This window comes from Abramis brama (genome assembly GCF_963993115.1).
Source record: "Abramis brama genome assembly, chromosome: 13".
NCBI lineage: Eukaryota > Metazoa > Chordata > Actinopteri > Cypriniformes > Leuciscidae > Abramis > Abramis brama.
The window spans coordinates 3,737,761-3,755,498 of NC_139975.1; the positions used below are offsets into that span (position 1 = coordinate 3,737,761).

The window sequence follows — 17,738 nt, forward strand, 5'->3', positions numbered from 1 at the left end:
CGGCTCCTTCGACATGATCTCAAACAGGTTGTTGGGGTGGGAGATGATCTGTCACAGAGACCATGGCATGATTTATTGACTGATTTTCTTAAATATAATGTTGTAAACGTGATGCAACTCTCTTTTATTGATGATTTTAAGTTTGGTATCACTACTGATTTACTCATTATTTGATTTACTGAATAACTGTGGATAAGTATAGAAGTATAAGTATAGTATAGTATAGTAATAAATTACAAATAGAATATACTCAAACAGAAAACAGTTATTTTTAAATAACTGTAATTATTAATTAATTGTAATTTAAATTTAAATATTTACTGAATAAAAAATACACTATATATAAATATAATTTAATTATATATATATAAATACTATATATGTGTGTATATATATATATATTTAAAAATTAACATTGATAAACAATAAATATTTTAAGATAATATAAATATAAAGAATGTATAATAATTTATGTTGTAACAATTAATAACATATTTTAATGTTTATATTTAAAATAAATATTCATAAATGATACATATTTTAGTTAATATTATTGTCAAATTACAATTTAAATAACAAAAACTTAAAATATTTAATACATTTTATATATATATATAATTAATAACATTAAATAACAAATCTAATATGTATGTGTGTGTGTATATAACTTATATAATTATAATTATAATTATAATAACATAATAATGATAATAATAACATTATATACCGGTAATAACATCATTACATTAACAAATTAGTTTAAAATGACTTTAAATGAATATTTAATGAATTAATACAGTATATATAAAATAATTAATAATAATAATTTATATTACAATAATGACTAAAATATTTGAATATATTGCTATTAAAAATGACATACCATGTTCCATGTGAACTCCACAAGAGGACGAGCGAGCAGAAAAGCATCATTGATCTTCTTCCCATCCAGATCAGGAAAGACAGTGGCCAATCCAGAGCCCACGTTATGCACAACCATATCCTGTCGGATCAGAATGAACACGTTATACACCACTTCACCAGAGAAGATGAGATGAGGCGAGAGGAGAAGAAGAGAGTCACCTGTCTAAACACGATGTTGAAGGGAAAGACTTCGAAGAAAAAGTCGCTGGTGATGGGAAGGATCTCTTGTTCCTCTTGGTCCTCTTTCTGGATGTATCGATATGCAGAGTTATCAAAGTTTAATCTGAAATAAAACATTGTTTCATTACATCTGCCATATGCCATGTAGGATTTGATACTTAGTTGTCCAGCATCCAGAAATGCTGATTCCTATTTGAATTATGTGTGTTTAATAACACGCGCACCACAGATGCACCAGTACATCAGGTAACCTGACTCACACACACGTTGTCTCACCTCATGGTGACGTGAGAGTAATCTCCCACCAGCTGCTCGGACAAAACCTCCACGTGGATGTCGGTGTCGTAGAACTGTTTCCCCATCTGTCTCAGCTGACCCATGGCGTAGTGCAGGTAACCTTTACGCTTGCTCCTGAACACACACACACACACACACCTTTACGCTTGCTCCTGAACACACACACACACACACACACACCTTTACGCTTGCTCCTGAACACACACACACACACACACCTTTACGCTTGCTCCTGAACACACACACACACCTTTATGCTTGCTCCTGAACACACACACACACACCTTTACGCTTGCTCCTGAACACACACACACACACACACACCTTTACGCTTGCTCCTGAACACACACACACACACACACACACACACCTTTACGCTTGCTCCTGAACAGACACACACACCTTTACGCTTGCTCCTGAACACACACACACACACACACACCTTTACGCTTGCTCCTGAACACACACACACACACACCTTTACGCTTGCTCCTGAACACACACACACACCTGTATGCTTGCTCCTGAACACACACACACACACCTTTACGCTTGCTCCTGAACACACACACACACACACACACACCTTTACGCTTGCTCCTGAACACACACACACACACACACACACACACACACACCTTTACGCTTGCTCCTGAACAGACACACACACCTTTACACTTGCTCCTGAACACACACACACACACAGACACACCTTTACGCTTGCTCCTAAACACAGACACACACACACAGACACACCTTTACACTTGCTCCTGAACACACACACACCTGTACACTTGCTCCTGAACACACACACACACACCTTTTACGCTTGCTCCTGAACACACACACACACACCCACACACACCTGTAATGCAGTGTGACTCCTGTAGCTGATTCCTCCTGACAGAAGAAGGTCGGCGGCTGAACTTTCGGGTAACTGAAGCGCAGATACTCGTGCAGGTTATCCAGACCGTTCACAAAGTCACGCACATGGCGGCCCAACACCTGACGCACAGTGTGTGTGTGTGTGTGTGTACAGTACAAAAACACAAGAACAAAATACAAACCCATAAAGGCAAAGTGTGCATATCAATGCAGAAACAAGAGGATACAAAACACCCTGATCTTAGAGGTTTTAGACCATAACTGTTCGATAGAAACTTTGATCCTGGACAAACAAAGGTTGCTGATTCAGGAATGTGTCCTACTTGAGTAAATCACATCATGAAAACCTGAACGTACCTTGAGGATTCTGTCATATCCGTATTTCCCCACGAATCCAAAGAAATAAATCCCCCATGAGTTCATGAGCTCATTATAGGGTGTTCCTGTAACGCCACTCGCTGCTTTAGCGATACGTGGAATCACATTCTCACTGTAGACCTACACGAACACACATCAACACTTATGCATAGGTATAACCACACACACATATGAACATTTACAGATAGACAGAAGTATTTTTGTTATGAAGAGCATTGTTGATTCCAACTTTCGATGTGTAATTTCGAATTTGGTAGAACATTTCACCCATTAACTCTCTATGGATCACATTTTAGCATTAACTGACGTTTTATAATTCAACTACTTGAAAATATTTTCATTAAAAAATGTTTTTATTAACATTAACATTTCTGTCATGACCACTCTCTGAGTTTTGGGAATGGTAATGAATATGACAATGTTGATATGTTTGGTCTTGGTGGAACAGATCTGTTATGTTATTATTGCTGCTGTTGCTTTTGTTAGTTTATCGTGCTGCTGATTTTGGTTATAGCTGCTGATTTTGGTTTTGGTTATGGCTGCTGATTTTGGTTATGGCGCCTGATTTTGGTTATGGCTGCTGATTTTGGTTATGGCTGCTGATTTTGGTTTTGGTTATGGCTGCTGATTTTGGTTATGGCTGCTGATTTTGGTTTTGGTTATGGCTGCTGATTTTGGTTATGGCTGCTGATTTTGGTTATTGCTACTGATTTTGGTTATGGCTGCTGATTTTGGTTTTGGTTATTGCTGCTGATTTTGGTTATTGCTGCTGATTTTGGTTATGGCTGCTGATTTTGGTTATTGCTGCTGATTTTGGCTTTGGTTATGGCTGCTGATTTTGGTTATGGCTGCTGATTTTGGTTATGGCTGCTAATTTTGGTTTTGGTTATTGCTGCTGATTTTGGTTATGGATGCTGATTTTGGTTATGGCTGCTGATTTTGGTTTTGGTTATGGCTGCTGATTTTGGTTATTGCTGCTGATTTTGGTTATGGCTGCTGATTTTGGTTTTGGTTATTGCTGCTGATTTTGGTTATGGCTGCTGATTTTGGTTATTGCTGCTGATTTTGGTTATTGCTGCTGATTTTGGTTATGGCTGCTGATTTTGGTTATTGCTGCTGATTTTGGTTTTGGTTATGGCTGCTGATTTTGGTTTTGGCGGCTGATTTTGGTTATGGATGCTGATTTTGGTTTTGGTTATGGCTGCTGATTTTGGTTTTGGTTATTGCTACTGATTTTGGTTTTGGTTATTGCTACTGATTTTGGTTATGGCTGCTGATTTTGGTTATGGCTGCTGATTTTGGTTATGGCTTCTGATTTTGGTTATGGCTGCTGATTTTGGTTTTGCTGCAGATCAAATACGGGACTCGCTACTGTGCCAATACATACATGACACGCTGCTGTGAGCAAGTAAGACATGCTGCTGCTGTACAATATAGCGTACATGAATAACCCGTAGCAGATCTACAGAAAATGCTGAGCAGTATTTGAAGGTTGAGCGGTGAGCTCATTGGCTACTAGTATCTAAACTGGATGATTCAGATTCAGATTATTTTATTTAATGCCATGTCAGCATTCAAAGCTATTTTCATGGCAAAAATTCAATTACAAAAATACAAATATTATATAAATACAATAAAACAAAACAAACAAAAACAGCAAGTCATATTATACAAGATTTTTTACTAAACTGGATGAAAAACATCTTTGTGTTTCACTCAGTGATTAGAGCTCTGAGTTTTTAGTCAATTCTCTCACTGTAATAAGAGATTCCAACCTGATGAGTTACGAAGGAGTGCAGTCTGACGTCGGCTCTCTCTCTGACCAGTTTCCACACATCGTCACCGTACGACTCCTTAATGAAGTCATGGAGACTTTCACACAGCAGCCCGTACATCCCGACAGCAAACTGAACCTCAGGAGTCCAAGAGAATCTCAGGCCAGATGCAACTGTGAAACAATAAAGAATAGGAGGAAATAAAAAGAAACATTATCCGGTAACACTTTATAATAATGGTCCGTCATTAATAAGTAACTATGCAGGAAGTAATGCAGGACTAATAAGTATTATTACATTAACACTTCAGCTTCTACTATTAACTAATATACAAACAAGCTTAACTAATCAGTAAGTAATATCAGTTTAGGACTATGATAGTTCCTTATTAGGTAATCAATAATGAGATTGTCATTATTAAGAACTAAAAGGTAATTATGACAAATTATAAAGAATTCATTAATTACTAATCACAACATTAATGTGTCTGAGACGTGAGCAATTGTGTTTTTTTACTCTCAACGTGGTCATAAAATGCATCACTAATTACTCAAGTGTTACTTAGTGACTCTTCAGGAACTACTAGTGCACACAACATATTACAACATATTAATTGCAAACACACACACACCGAGTACATCTCATTCATAACAAACCCTCTCTCATCTTTCCTGCAAGCACACCCTAACCATAACACAAAACATAAAAAACACAATTTACCTAATTGATTACCTAATAAGGAACTATCTCCTAAACTGATATTACTTACTGATTAGTTAAGCTTGTTTCTATATTAGTTAATAGTAGAAGCTGAAGTGTTACTGTAGTAATGCTCATTAGTCCTGCATTACTTCCTGCATAGTTACTTATTAATGATGGACCATTATTATAAAGTGTTACCCATTATCCTTCTAAAATGCACAAATCAATCACAGACAGCATGTTGACAAAGAAACCTGACCTGTCACAATCTCACATTAAAGAAAACTCAATGTATAGTGTGAGAAATTGAACTGACCGTCTCAGAGGTTTGCGGCTCACAGTCACACAGTCCCAGTCTCGAGAATCGCTCAGGAGAATCAGGAATGGTTTTAAACGTCCTCAAACTCTTCAGCTCTATTGTTATAATGTCAGCGGCTGGTGACTTTGAGTATTGACAGATGCAGACCTCTCACAGACACATGCTGCTCTTTCCTTTGACCTGCTTTTTTCACAAATATTACAAATTTATCATCAAATGTAATGTCTGATATAACAGTAAGCGTATTAGGAGAGATTAAAATAGTTTAGTGTTGGCAATTTGTTCCTTACAACAACAAAATAAACGTATTGGCAGAACCATCCAGAGATTTATAGAGGTTAATACTTTAATATTTACCAAACAAATAATGCATACACTAATCGCTTTATATAAATACTGGACGCTTGATCAAAAGTGACACTAAAAACATTTATAATGTTACAACAGATTCTATTTCAAATAAATTATGTTCTTTTGAACTTTCTATTCACCAAAGAATCCTGGAAAAAAATTGCATCAGTTTCTACGAAAAATGTTAAGCAGCACAGTTGTTTTCAACATTGATAATAATCATAAATGTTTCTTGAGCAGCAAATCAAAGTGACTTACAAATGAGGACTAAATTAAGCAAGTCATCATGAAGAGGCAAAAACAACGCAAGAAGTCTCAAAATACAAAGTTCAGGCATTGCTCAGAGTAGCATAAGCCGGACAAGGGAGGATTAAAGGAAAAGGAAAGAATTTGTTTTTATTATTTTTTTTTTTATGTGGTTAAGTGCTCACGTAAGAGATGTGTTTTCAGCTGTCTTTTGAATGTTGTCAGGGATTCTGTATCCCGGATGAGGGTGGGAGGTCATTCCCCCAGTATGGAACCATGAATGAGAATGTTCTGGAGAGTGATTTTGTGGCTCTCTGTGCCACAAAACTTTGGGAAAGTTATGAAATTTGGCACAAAGATAGAGGACAGTCTGAACAGTCATCATAGCAAATTTGGAGTCTCTAACTCAATCCCTCTAGCGCCACCAACTCTCCAATAATGAACTCATGTTTATGCTAATAACTGTTTTGAACCATAAGGGCTAGAAACTAAATTATTTTTTTGTCTGATTTCTTGGCTCAAGACGATTCGATTCACCATTTTAATAATTTGTTCGATTTTCACGAAGATTGAACCAGATCATCTTCTGTCCGTGCTAAAAAAAGTTATGGAATTCAAGTTGATTCATCAAGCCGCTCTCGAATAACACACAAATGAATTCGATGAAGTGTCCGCCAAAATATCTCCACAACGCTTTAGTATATTCAGACCAAACTTGGTGTGTGTTATGACAGGCTACCTGCACAGTTTAGGCGCAGTGCCACCTAGTGGTCAGGAGGTATGAAAAATGGCTCTCTTTGCTTATAACTTCTGAACAGTTTGGCCAACAAGTCGGTGCAGCATGCCGAGTCGAACGAGACCCAATTTTCCCATATCGGCCATTTTGGGTGTCTGCCATTTTGAATTTTGTCGTAAAATGCCATATTTTACTAAAGTATTGCCGTATTGTTAACTTGGTATGTGTCTTCAGCACCATGCCCTGAAGGAACTCAAAATGTTTTGGAGCAGCGCCACCTTGTGGTAAAAAGTTATAATAAAATATTAAAAAAAAGCTAATAACTTTTGATTATATTAATCTATTGTAATGAAACTGGTCTTTATAGTTTCCTTGGGTCATGCCGAGAACATAGATACCAATTTTGCCATAGTCGGCAGAACTTCCTGTCCACCATTTTGTTTTGTTCAATTGTTGGTCCAATTTTCACCAAAATTGATTTGTATCATCTTCAGACTGTGCTGACAAAAAGTTATCGATTTCGTATCGATAGACGAAAACCAAAACGCCTCTGAGGCTGGATCTCTGCAATGCTTTGGCAGATTGACACCAAACTTTGTATGTCATTTTCACCATACTCTGACCACACCACACCAATTTCGTAACAGTGCCACTTATTGGTCAAAAGTGATAAAACCATTGAATCAAATTACTAGTGATTCTATTTGTGTTTTTTCACCCCTTTTGCCTGAAATCATCTTAATATGTCTTTAATTGCTCATTGTTGCAGATGGTCTGATGCTCCCAGCCACGATGGCATGACGTATTGTGCCTTCTTTGTGTTTGGCCCCTTAATTGCTGTTTACAGCTTTATTTTTTATAGTCACCGTTCTTGCAAATGGACATTTAGGACCGAGCGACAATCTCCTATGACAACGAACACAAATACACACGGTCACACAACATGCAGACAGGCTTGGGCCGCTCCACAAGCAAAACCGGCATCAGGTTTTTATTATGAGGGGTTGGCAGGTGCGCGTCAGGGACTAAATGCTTCGCCCCATTTAGCTCCTGTCGTTTGGCTAAATTAGCAGCGATGACGTCATCAGGCGGTGAGTCTATAGAAAGCAGCTTCACCCTCTCACACACACTCACAGAGCTCAGCCAAGACACACAACATCATCTTCTCCAGCACACACTCAGGTAAGCCAGAGTATGAGGGATTTAGACGAGTGTGTGTGTGTGTGTGTGTGTGTGTGTGTGTGTGTGTGTGTGTGTAATCCGCACGCCAGCTGTGTGCATTCAAATCTGTAAAATCTGAACTTTTAGCATGACAATATTCTTCCTGTAGCTTCTATGAGAACAGATTAACTAGCTGCAGCATTTAGTGGAGTTAGAATAATAAAAAAAAAATGTAGTGTCGTTGTTACACATTACATGTAGTTACCATAGTAATAACAGTAAATTATGCATAATTACATGCAATTAACCCTTAACCAAACATCAATCCTAACCTTAACCCTATAGTAAGTGCATGTAGTTAATTATTATTACTCAGTAATTAAATGTATAATTACACTGTAACACTGACACCTTAAAATAAAGTGTAACCAAAACTTTTTTTCATTTTTACAATTGCTCCAATGAAAAAAATTTTTTTTTATTAACTTTCATTAGGGGCCAATATTTAATTTTGATTATGAGGGGCATAGTTTACTTTATATAAAAACACAGTGTATGTCATCCGTTTATGTCAAATACATAAATTCAAAACACAAAATTCAACTGTTATATAGGCTTTTCCCTTTAAAATTGTATCAATGTATCAGTCATATTTTATGCAATTCTATAATTGTATTATTTTAATAATTACTTTATTAGAATATAATTACTTTAAAAATATTTTATTGAAATAAACATGTCAAATAAAATTTACTGGATGTTACAATTTTATGCAATAGCCTACTATAATTAAATTTGATCATTTTATTTTATTATTATAATATAATATTTTTTAAATATATTATTGAAATTAAATATTAAAATAAATATATTTAAATATAATGAAAGTTGCAATTACAACACAGGAATTCATTACAAAGCATTAGGACACAACTAGAGAAGAACTTAACACTATCAATTAAACAAAAACAATTATTATTATTAATGTTATTATTACATTTAATATTTATTTAACATATAATATTTATATAATAATAAAAAATAATAGTTGTTATATTATTGTTGATATTAGCATAAATAATATTTGTATTAAATATATTATATAAATAATAATAATAATAGTTATTATTATTATTATTATTAAAAGCGGGATGCAAATCATCCACAGTGATGTTGATGTGTGTGCAGACCGAGATGCAGAACGCACATCATAGTCTCAACAAACAGAGACAGCAGCAGGCCATGATCCTGAGCAGAGAAGCAAAGGGAGGTACGTCTCACACACACACACACACACACACTCGGATGAAGCCCTATAGACAAAAACACACATTCCTGCACTTTGACTTATATAACACCAGTGATAGATCTTAATAAAAAATAAATAATCAGAGATATCTAATGGTCATTCTGGATGGACTTCAGTCATGTAGAGACTCAGAGACTCAGAGATGATTGACAGGAGCAGGAACAGATCAAAGAGATTCTCCTCAGTCACTTGAGTGATTTAATCAGAGGAGAATCTCCACATCCAACATTCCTGAAAACGTTCCCAACACTTCAGTGGAAACAGTGTGTTCGTTTGCATCACGGCATCTCCGGCTCAGCTGAATCCGACTCTGGAGAGGGAATTTTGTAAGAATACGCCAGTGGGACATGAATGCCCTGACTGAAAATGCCACTTTAGGGCGAGTCCATTTCTCCAAGGGCTCCACATCGAGTCAGTCTAATAATAATCATCACTGTTAGTTACATTCATAACACGGCAAACACGACAGCAGCCGCGACGCAAGAACCCAGAGACGGTTACAATACAAGAGGTCAGACTGCCATCAGACACTAAACAATGTTCTTGAACCTCTCAGGGGAAAGAAAATATATAAAGAGCGGCAATGTATTCGGACGGCATATATCTGCATGTCACTGCATTATTAGAAAACAAGAGTATATATATATATATATATATATATATATATATATATATATATGTACATATATATATATATACACACATCATTTCGGCTCAGTAAGAGTTTTCTGAAAGAAGTCTCTTCTGCTCAAAGCTGCTTTTATTTGATCAAATATACAGTAAAATTGTAAAATATTATTGGAATTCAAAACAGCTGTTTTCTTTTAGAATATATTTTAAAACATAATATATTTCTGTGATGTAAAACTGAATTTACTCCAGTCTTCAGTGTCACATGATCCTTCAGAAATCATTCTAATACGATGATTTGCTGCTCAAGAAACATTTATGATTATTTTTTTGTCATGATTTTATGATGAAAAGGTTCAAATGAACAGCATTTATTTGAAATAGAAATCTTTCATTTCTTTCAAAACTCTTGCTGACCCCAAACTTTTGAATGGTGGTCTATATAAAACACTAGAAGAAGTTGAAGAAACTCACTATGATCGTGTGTGTGTGTGTGTGTGTGTGTGTGTGTGTGTGTGTAGGTCTGAACCTTGGGAAGAAGATCAGCGTTCCCAAGGATGTGATGATGGAGGAGTTGAACCTGAACAGCAACAGAGGATCCATCATGTTCCAGGAGCGTCAGAGGAGAGTGGAGAGATTCACGCTGGAGAACTCAGGAGACGCTCACACCGGCATATATGTAAGAGACACTACTTTAGGGAAGAAATTCATGCAATTTATAGGAGCCACCACAACACTACAGAAGAGGCATTAGTTTGATCACTTTGGCCCTGTGTACAGCTGGTATTAAGATGTGTTTTGGTCGATCGGATCACAAGTGGACGACACTAAGGTGTAAACAGGGTGTAAAACTGTTTTGAGCTTGTCCACTTTCGACCACATCCAGAGGGAGTGAAAACACATTTGATCGGATTGCTTTCGTAGTGTAAACACTCATGTGATCGAATGTGTTCAAACATCTGCAAAAGTCCGTCTTCTCTCCGTCTACTGATCTAATGCTTAAACATTACAGGAAGAGCTCTAGCCAGACGGGATTTAGCCTACACTTAGTCGGATGAAAACCCAAGTTTGGTTTGAAGATGAAAAACGTATTAAGCACGATGTTCTCTCATCATTCCTGATTTCTAACACACACTCACAGCATCCGGCTGATCTTGAGGCTCAATGTAAAAAGTGAACAGTTGGATCAACTTAAAAAAATTACTTCAATTGGTAACACCTAAAGAAATTAAGTTTTCTCAACTTAAATGATCACGTTTTATCGTGAAATTTTTTATTTATTTTTTTATTTATTTAATTTTTTTACGTTGATCCAACTGTTCACTTTTTACAGTGCTGTCAGAGTAGAAACATCTCTGGCCATGTAAATTGCGTGAGCTTATTTTGTCCATTAGATCGAAAGATCTGAAAAAGCGGGAATGTGTCTGCCTCGTCTATTTGTGATCAGATCGACCAAAACGCATCGAATACCAGTGTAAACACACAGGGCCCTAATGAAGTAACAGCACTCCTGCTTTATGCTTTAGGATAAAGAGTTATGCACCACAGTTTATTATACCGGGGTTATCATCGTTAAATTGGACTAAAACCATAAAAAAATTGCATTATAATACAGGTACATTTTTCCTGAAATAAAATATGCTTATATATGTATTTGCCAAGGCAACATTTTCGTTAAAATGTCAAAAAACAAGATAACTGTTGCTTAGAACAGTGTTGTTATCATTAAGTAAAACTGTTTAAGATAGTTTACGGTAATTTAAATAAAGCTTAAGTAAAATGAAACATATTTGATGAAAATTAAATGCCTTAATATTGACCAATTTCAGATGCTACATTTCACACTGTTACATTCAGATGCAGCTTCAGCGTCTATTTATAATGTAGGGGCGGAGCTTCAGATTCTAGAGAGCATTTGATTGGACAGAAAATCTGATGAGAAGCTGAAGTGCAGAGTGATGTCATCAAAATCATTGATCCATATTGGCAGAAGTGAGAGACTAAGTTTTGAACGCTTATATCTTCTAAATGTGAATTTTGTTTTGGAGCACACTAGCTTACAGATAACCGTAAGGCTAACATATTCACACTAAAAGACAAAAAACGTACATTTAGATTTCATGGCTACTTTGAATCCCCAGAATGTCGCCTGGAATTCATTTGATGAGTTAATAAATCTGGCTTTACCCGTCTCACATTCTCCTGCTCATCATTCGTGTTGAGACGTTTCACGATAAAATAGCCTTAGGGGCCGTTAAAGCGTAACTCTCGCCAAAATTGAACCTAGGCTCTTTTAGTTAATCTACCCGAGTCAAACTTTCGTGTAAAAGCATAATTAGAATGGAAACGCCACTTTTAAGTTTGACCGTATTTTCGTTTTCAGCAAATTGCCTTGTGAATGGGAGTGCTTGGGGAACGACTATGATAGCATCAAAATCGCTATTTTTAAAACACTAAGAAGGCTCGACACAACATGAAACTGTGCTGGAAGTATCACCAGAGGCTCTACACATTAACTCCAGCACTGAGAACACTGTTTGTGTACACAGAGTTTACTAAAAAGAAAGATTTTGAAAGAAAGATTAACTCACTTTAGCTGTGTCCGCTGGCATTTTGTCAGTCAAAAATAGTCGATCTCCAAATGCAACGTAACCGGGAGGAGAGTAAAGATGGAAGGCTCCTAAAGCTTGTTTCCATATAAATTCACAGATAATTTGTTGTTTTGTCGTTAGTGAAAATCAATATTGACCTTGTATTTGAAAAAGGATCCTCATATAATAATGAAATGATTCAGTGATACAGATCGACTATTTTTGACTGACAAAATGTCGGCGGCCGGAAACAACAACAGCTTCAGTGAGTTGTTCAAAACCTTTCTTTTTAGTAAACTCTGTGCACACAAAAAATGCTGGAGTTCATGTGCCTCTGGTGATACTTCCAGCACAGTTTCATGTTGTGTCGAGCCTTCTTAGTGTTTTAAAAATAGCGATTTTGATGCTATCATAGTCGTGCCCCAAGCACTCCCATTCAAAAGGCATTCTGACCTAAAACGAAAATACGGTCAAACTTAAAAGTGGCGTTTCCATTCTAATAATGCTTTTACATGAAAGTTTGACTCGGGTAGATTAACAAAAGGTTACAAAAAGTCCATAAGGTTAAAGGTCCCACATTCATGCTTTACAAGACATTGAACGACCTTCTCCATCCTGAAACTCTTCCAACAGAACGACATGGATCAGAATCAAATCCACAACCAGAACCACGTGATGACAGACATGCAGGGAGGGAAAGAAAACCTGCTGTATCCAGTGGCTGGAAAACACAGTCTCGTCACGAGCCTGAAGAACACGGTGGCCAAGAAAGGAGCCCCAAACGTCCTCGCACCAGGTACTCAATACCACTGTTTTTCTGGCCAATATTACTGACTGTGACATATCAAACACATTTAATGAGTTTGGATACATCACATTATATCACATAACACACACTAAACATGACTGTTGTTCAAGCTCACGGTTAGTGACTTGAGCAAACCTGAATCCAATTCATTTAACTATTCATTCAGGATATCCCAGCAAACATAGCAATGAAACAAAAAACACATTAAACACTTATCAGCTGCTTAGCAACACCTTAGCAACCACCCAAATACCTTGGCAGCAAGATAATGTGAATCATACATTCATATAGATGTTAAATTGTCTTACAATGATTAATAAGTTGTTAATAAACCTGATTCAAAGTCAGTACACATGAAAACTTAGACAAACGTTTTAATAATATTTTAGTCTCTACAGTAAAATATCAAAAAATCCTCAAAACAAGAAAAATTTGAGAACTAAATAATTATATGTGATTTAAATAAAGGTTAAGTAAAACAGAAATAAATAAGATTAAAGTTGAATTTGAAATTAAGCTATATAGAATTTTTTTTCTTTAAAAAAAGACCAAAGCACATAACAATATTACTAAAACAAAATAAAACTGAAAAAAAAGCTAATTCAAAATCTTAATTAGGCCTACTATAATATTATAAATACTAGAATAATATAAATACTAAAATACCACACAATCTATGAATCTATTAAAATATATATAATATATTAACAATATGTACATATTAACAAACATTCAAATAATAAAAAACATTAAAAAATTTAAATCATTTTTAAAAAGCATAATTGGAACTAATATTATGTAGTGTTGCTTCTCAAGCACATTTATCTTGCTTCAGTGACTTATAACTGGAAGTCAAACAGAGCTAGTCGTTAAGAAAATGATTTTTGCATTGCGCAAGAGGAATATGCGTGTATATATTTCTGACGTCTTTGACATCAGTCTTCGCGTATCTGTTGAGCTGATATCATTAGCTCATCTCTGCCGCTCATAATTAACTCTTGTCTAATGTTCTTCTCCGTCTGTGGATCTCTTAATAAACATCCATCTCCTGTTTCCGTCTCCTTATCTGCAGTTTCCCCTGCAGAGACCACCCGAATAATATCCGCTAATGCGTTTGCGTGCTAGTCCTGCGCGAACCCTATGAGCTAAACACTGTAGCATGCTAGAATGTGCTTCTGGACAGTAAAGCTCCCTCTATTATTGGCCCTGTGAATCACCAAGCACAATCCTATCCTTTTAGGCTACTCCGGACCGCTAAGAGAGATCCCTCGGGAGAAATTCAACGCCACGGTGATCCCGAAGTCTTATTGTTCACCGTGGCAAGAAGCCCTGGGAGAAAGTGAAGAGCTTCTCTCCTCGCTCAACACTCAGATACTTGCTCAACCACCGCAGAAACTCCCGCCAGCGAACTACAGGTGCTTTAACAGGTAAGACAGCACAAAACAAGTGTCCTAAATCGCATAGGTACTTGTTTTGAATAAGTAATTACTTCACGACCGCTAAAAACTTACGTCCTCTATATTAAGAATATAATCTGGACGTACTACCAGCGTCAGTTGCGTCGCTTCACTGCCATTCATAAATCCATCATATGCACACTTCTGTGAATTCAGACATACTTTATTTTTTTTGTCACATACTGTTTTTCGCCTACTATATAGTAGGGAAGTATGCGATTTCGGACACAGCCGTAGTCCTAAACTAGTCCTAACCATTTTCTCCGCATACGAAAAAAATGCTTTGGCAGACTAAATTATAATTAGGGGCAGGGCTTTACATTAACTTTTTTGCTGGTTTTCCAAAGTTACTAGCCACTTAAGCCCCCTTTCCACTGCACACGAAATTCGCATACGATTGTCGCATTTCGCCCCCTAGTGTCAGTCGCACAGAACTTTGAAATTGGTCGTGAAGCAACCGTTACCCTCGGCTATTCACAATGGTAAAATGAATGATTTTAATGAATGTAATGCATGCATGAATATATCCACACAAAACAAATCAATACATCTAAAATAAAAAATAGTCGATTTTATAGAGCTAATCAATATAAATATTGATTTAATAATGCTAAAATATTTTTTTCAGACATAATTATTAATAACCGCCATTTTAAAGGAATAGCGTAAGATAAAGTATTAAAATATTGGTAATTCTGGCTTCGCACTCATAGTTTTGATACGGTCATACGATTCGCATACGGTCTAGTTCGCAGAAGTTCGAACACAATTTAAAGATTATCATGACAGAATATGCTATTCAATGACTAGAAGATAACTACACATAAGCTGCATAAATTAATCAACTAACCATTCAGAAACATAAAACATAACATAAAAGGCTAAAAGTTTTGAAATTTTCAGTGCATGTGTGTGTGAGGTAAAAGGACACGAGCTCTTGAAGCTCCGCCCCCTGTGCCGGGAGCAGCAGCTCATTTGCATTTAAAGGAACAGACACAAAACGGTGCGTTTTTGCTCACCCTCAAAAAGTGACAACTTTAACATGCTATATAAAAATATCTGTGGGGTATTTTGAGCTAAAACTTCACACACACACTCTGGGGACAACAGAGACTTAAATCTTGTGAAAAGGGCATTACACCACCCCTTTAAGGGCTGTCTCAATCACAAGATACTGTACATAATCGCAGATAATGATGGGGTAAAGGTAAGTAAAAAGATATGCAAGTCATTTGTAAGTGCTAAGTAAATAAATGTAAGTGTAAAAATAATGAAAAAAGAAATTAATAATGCAGGGCACATTCTGTCACCCACATGAGCTTAACGTGTCAGAGAGTGTCCCGACCTACCAATCGACTTTAATTTGCACATTACTTCAACTCACTGAAGGAACTGGGAGTTGTGAGAGTGCAAATCTGATTGAAAACCTGTTGGATGGCTGAAACAAAACAGAAAGAGTTGCCTCAATCACAAAAACGTGACACGCAATACTGCGGCCCATGTAGGATTGGGATTCCCCTATAACAACTTCTTTATTTGGGAGGGATTAAGTCCATTCTCCACAGGATCATACAACGGAGGCAAAACCTGATACGCGAAGCGGCCTTGAGGGTCACTGAGAGGTTTTGGCACATTAGCTTCATGCGTGATTACTTAAACAGAGCCAACAAGACTAATCCACCCTATCAAATTATGAAGTGCACTTAAGAGAGCTTCAGTGTTTCCACTGCGTCTTCCCATTTGAAACGAGATCCACAGAGGAGCGAATGACTGAGGAACTATTTAAGGAACCGCTGGCACACGGGAGAATCTCAGATACAAACTAGAATTGCGTCACCAGTTTGAGTCCAGTCCAGAGGCAGGAATATCTTGAGGTGGCAGCTCTGGGTGCATTAAGTTATACAAAGACCTGATGGATAAAACCATTTAAACTCATTGAATACTTATACTTAAATTTAAATAACTTGTTAAACCTGAAAGTATTATGTACTCAAGACATTTCAACTTATATAGAACCAGGGCCTAAAACTAACTTTTTGCCTCACCTGCCAGTTTTTTTTATGACACCGAAATTTTAGATACTGGAAGTGAAAATTCATAATTCTCCATTCCAATTTTGATAACACAGCTAAAACTAATGAACTGACTGAATTTTAGCATTGTTTCTTATATGAGGATCCTTTTTCAAATACAAGGTCAATATTGATTTTCACTAACGACAAAACAACAAATTATCTGTGAATTTGTGCCCAGATTAATGCAGATGTAGCCTTTCAGATTCAGCTCAACTCTTCATCGTTTGGTTTTTATTTTAGAGCCGCGGTGCCATTTGGAGGTCCGGTGCGCAGTCAGAGGGTGATTCCTGTTATTGGGTTTGAAGCTCTGGAGACTGAAAATCTTCCTGGCATGACCTTGGCCACCATGTCCAAACGACGCAACTTCAACAGAGCCCCGCGGGGATGGGGCGTCGGATACTCGCCCGAGTCCAATGACCTGTGAGCTCCACGCTGATCCACAGCTGGAACGTTAGAGGAGAAGACTGGTGCGCCGGAAAGACCTGCGCTTTGCACTTTCGGACCGTCCCATTAAGTTCCCTGCAGGTGAAATGCATGAGGAGAGCATTTGAAAACCAAAATTAAACATCATGACAAAGATGATCAGGATGAGGAGATGTTTTAGCTCAGTGCTGGATGAGGGAAGGCTTGGTTGCTCTCCTAGAACAAGACAAATCCATTAACACATCTATACAATAAGAAATGAGTCAATGATTCAGAATTTCGCCAAAAATACTGGTTTCATGTGTGCATTCACACTTAAAAGGGCCCTAAAATGTATTTGGACACTTTAGGCACATGGAAAATGTGCATTTAACATTGCATTAGAGGACTAAATATCAAATATCAAACTCTTTTTGTCAAATGTTTTTGTGTTTGTGCATCTTTCTGAAGATAAATTACATTTTATCTAATGCAACAGTGTCTGAATACTT

General features: G+C 36.7%; 2 protein-coding genes across 3 annotated transcripts in view; one reads left to right on the forward strand and one right to left on the reverse strand.

The window, feature by feature from the left end:
- The window catches only part of LOC311095301 (soluble guanylate cyclase 88E-like), a 21,284-nt gene extending 15,655 nt beyond the window's left edge, over positions 1–5,629 (reverse strand). The window contains exons 1-8 of the mRNA XM_084133769.1: positions 5,458–5,629; positions 4,440–4,612; positions 2,644–2,784; positions 2,267–2,406; positions 1,381–1,515; positions 1,084–1,207; positions 884–1,003; positions 1–48 (exon numbers count right to left, since the gene is read on the reverse strand). The exon at positions 1–48 is cut by the window's left edge and continues 37 nt beyond it. Of these exons, the coding sequence (XP_083989895.1) occupies positions 1–48; positions 884–1,003; positions 1,084–1,207; positions 1,381–1,515; positions 2,267–2,406; positions 2,644–2,784; positions 4,440–4,559 (828 nt within the window). The 5' untranslated portion in view covers positions 4,560–4,612; positions 5,458–5,629. The remainder of the gene's footprint in view (positions 49–883; positions 1,004–1,083; positions 1,208–1,380; positions 1,516–2,266; positions 2,407–2,643; positions 2,785–4,439; positions 4,613–5,457) is intronic.
- A 2,214-nt stretch (positions 5,630–7,843) lies between these two features.
- On the forward strand, positions 7,844–17,717 carry myoz3a (myozenin 3a). 2 transcript variants are annotated; one of them, XM_084132816.1, is made up of 6 exons: positions 7,844–7,975; positions 9,143–9,224; positions 10,415–10,572; positions 13,118–13,280; positions 14,533–14,719; positions 17,065–17,717. In XM_084132816.1, the coding sequence occupies exons 2-6, from the start codon at positions 9,149–9,151 to the stop codon at positions 17,246–17,248; spliced, it is 768 nt and encodes a 255-aa protein (XP_083988942.1). In that variant the 5' UTR covers positions 7,844–7,975; positions 9,143–9,148; the 3' UTR covers positions 17,249–17,717. The 2 variants fall into 2 exon arrangements, with proteins under 2 accessions (XP_083988942.1, XP_083988941.1); XM_084132815.1 differs by having other exon boundaries at positions 7,926–7,975; positions 9,123–9,224.
- The last annotated feature ends 21 nt before the right edge of the window (positions 17,718–17,738 follow it).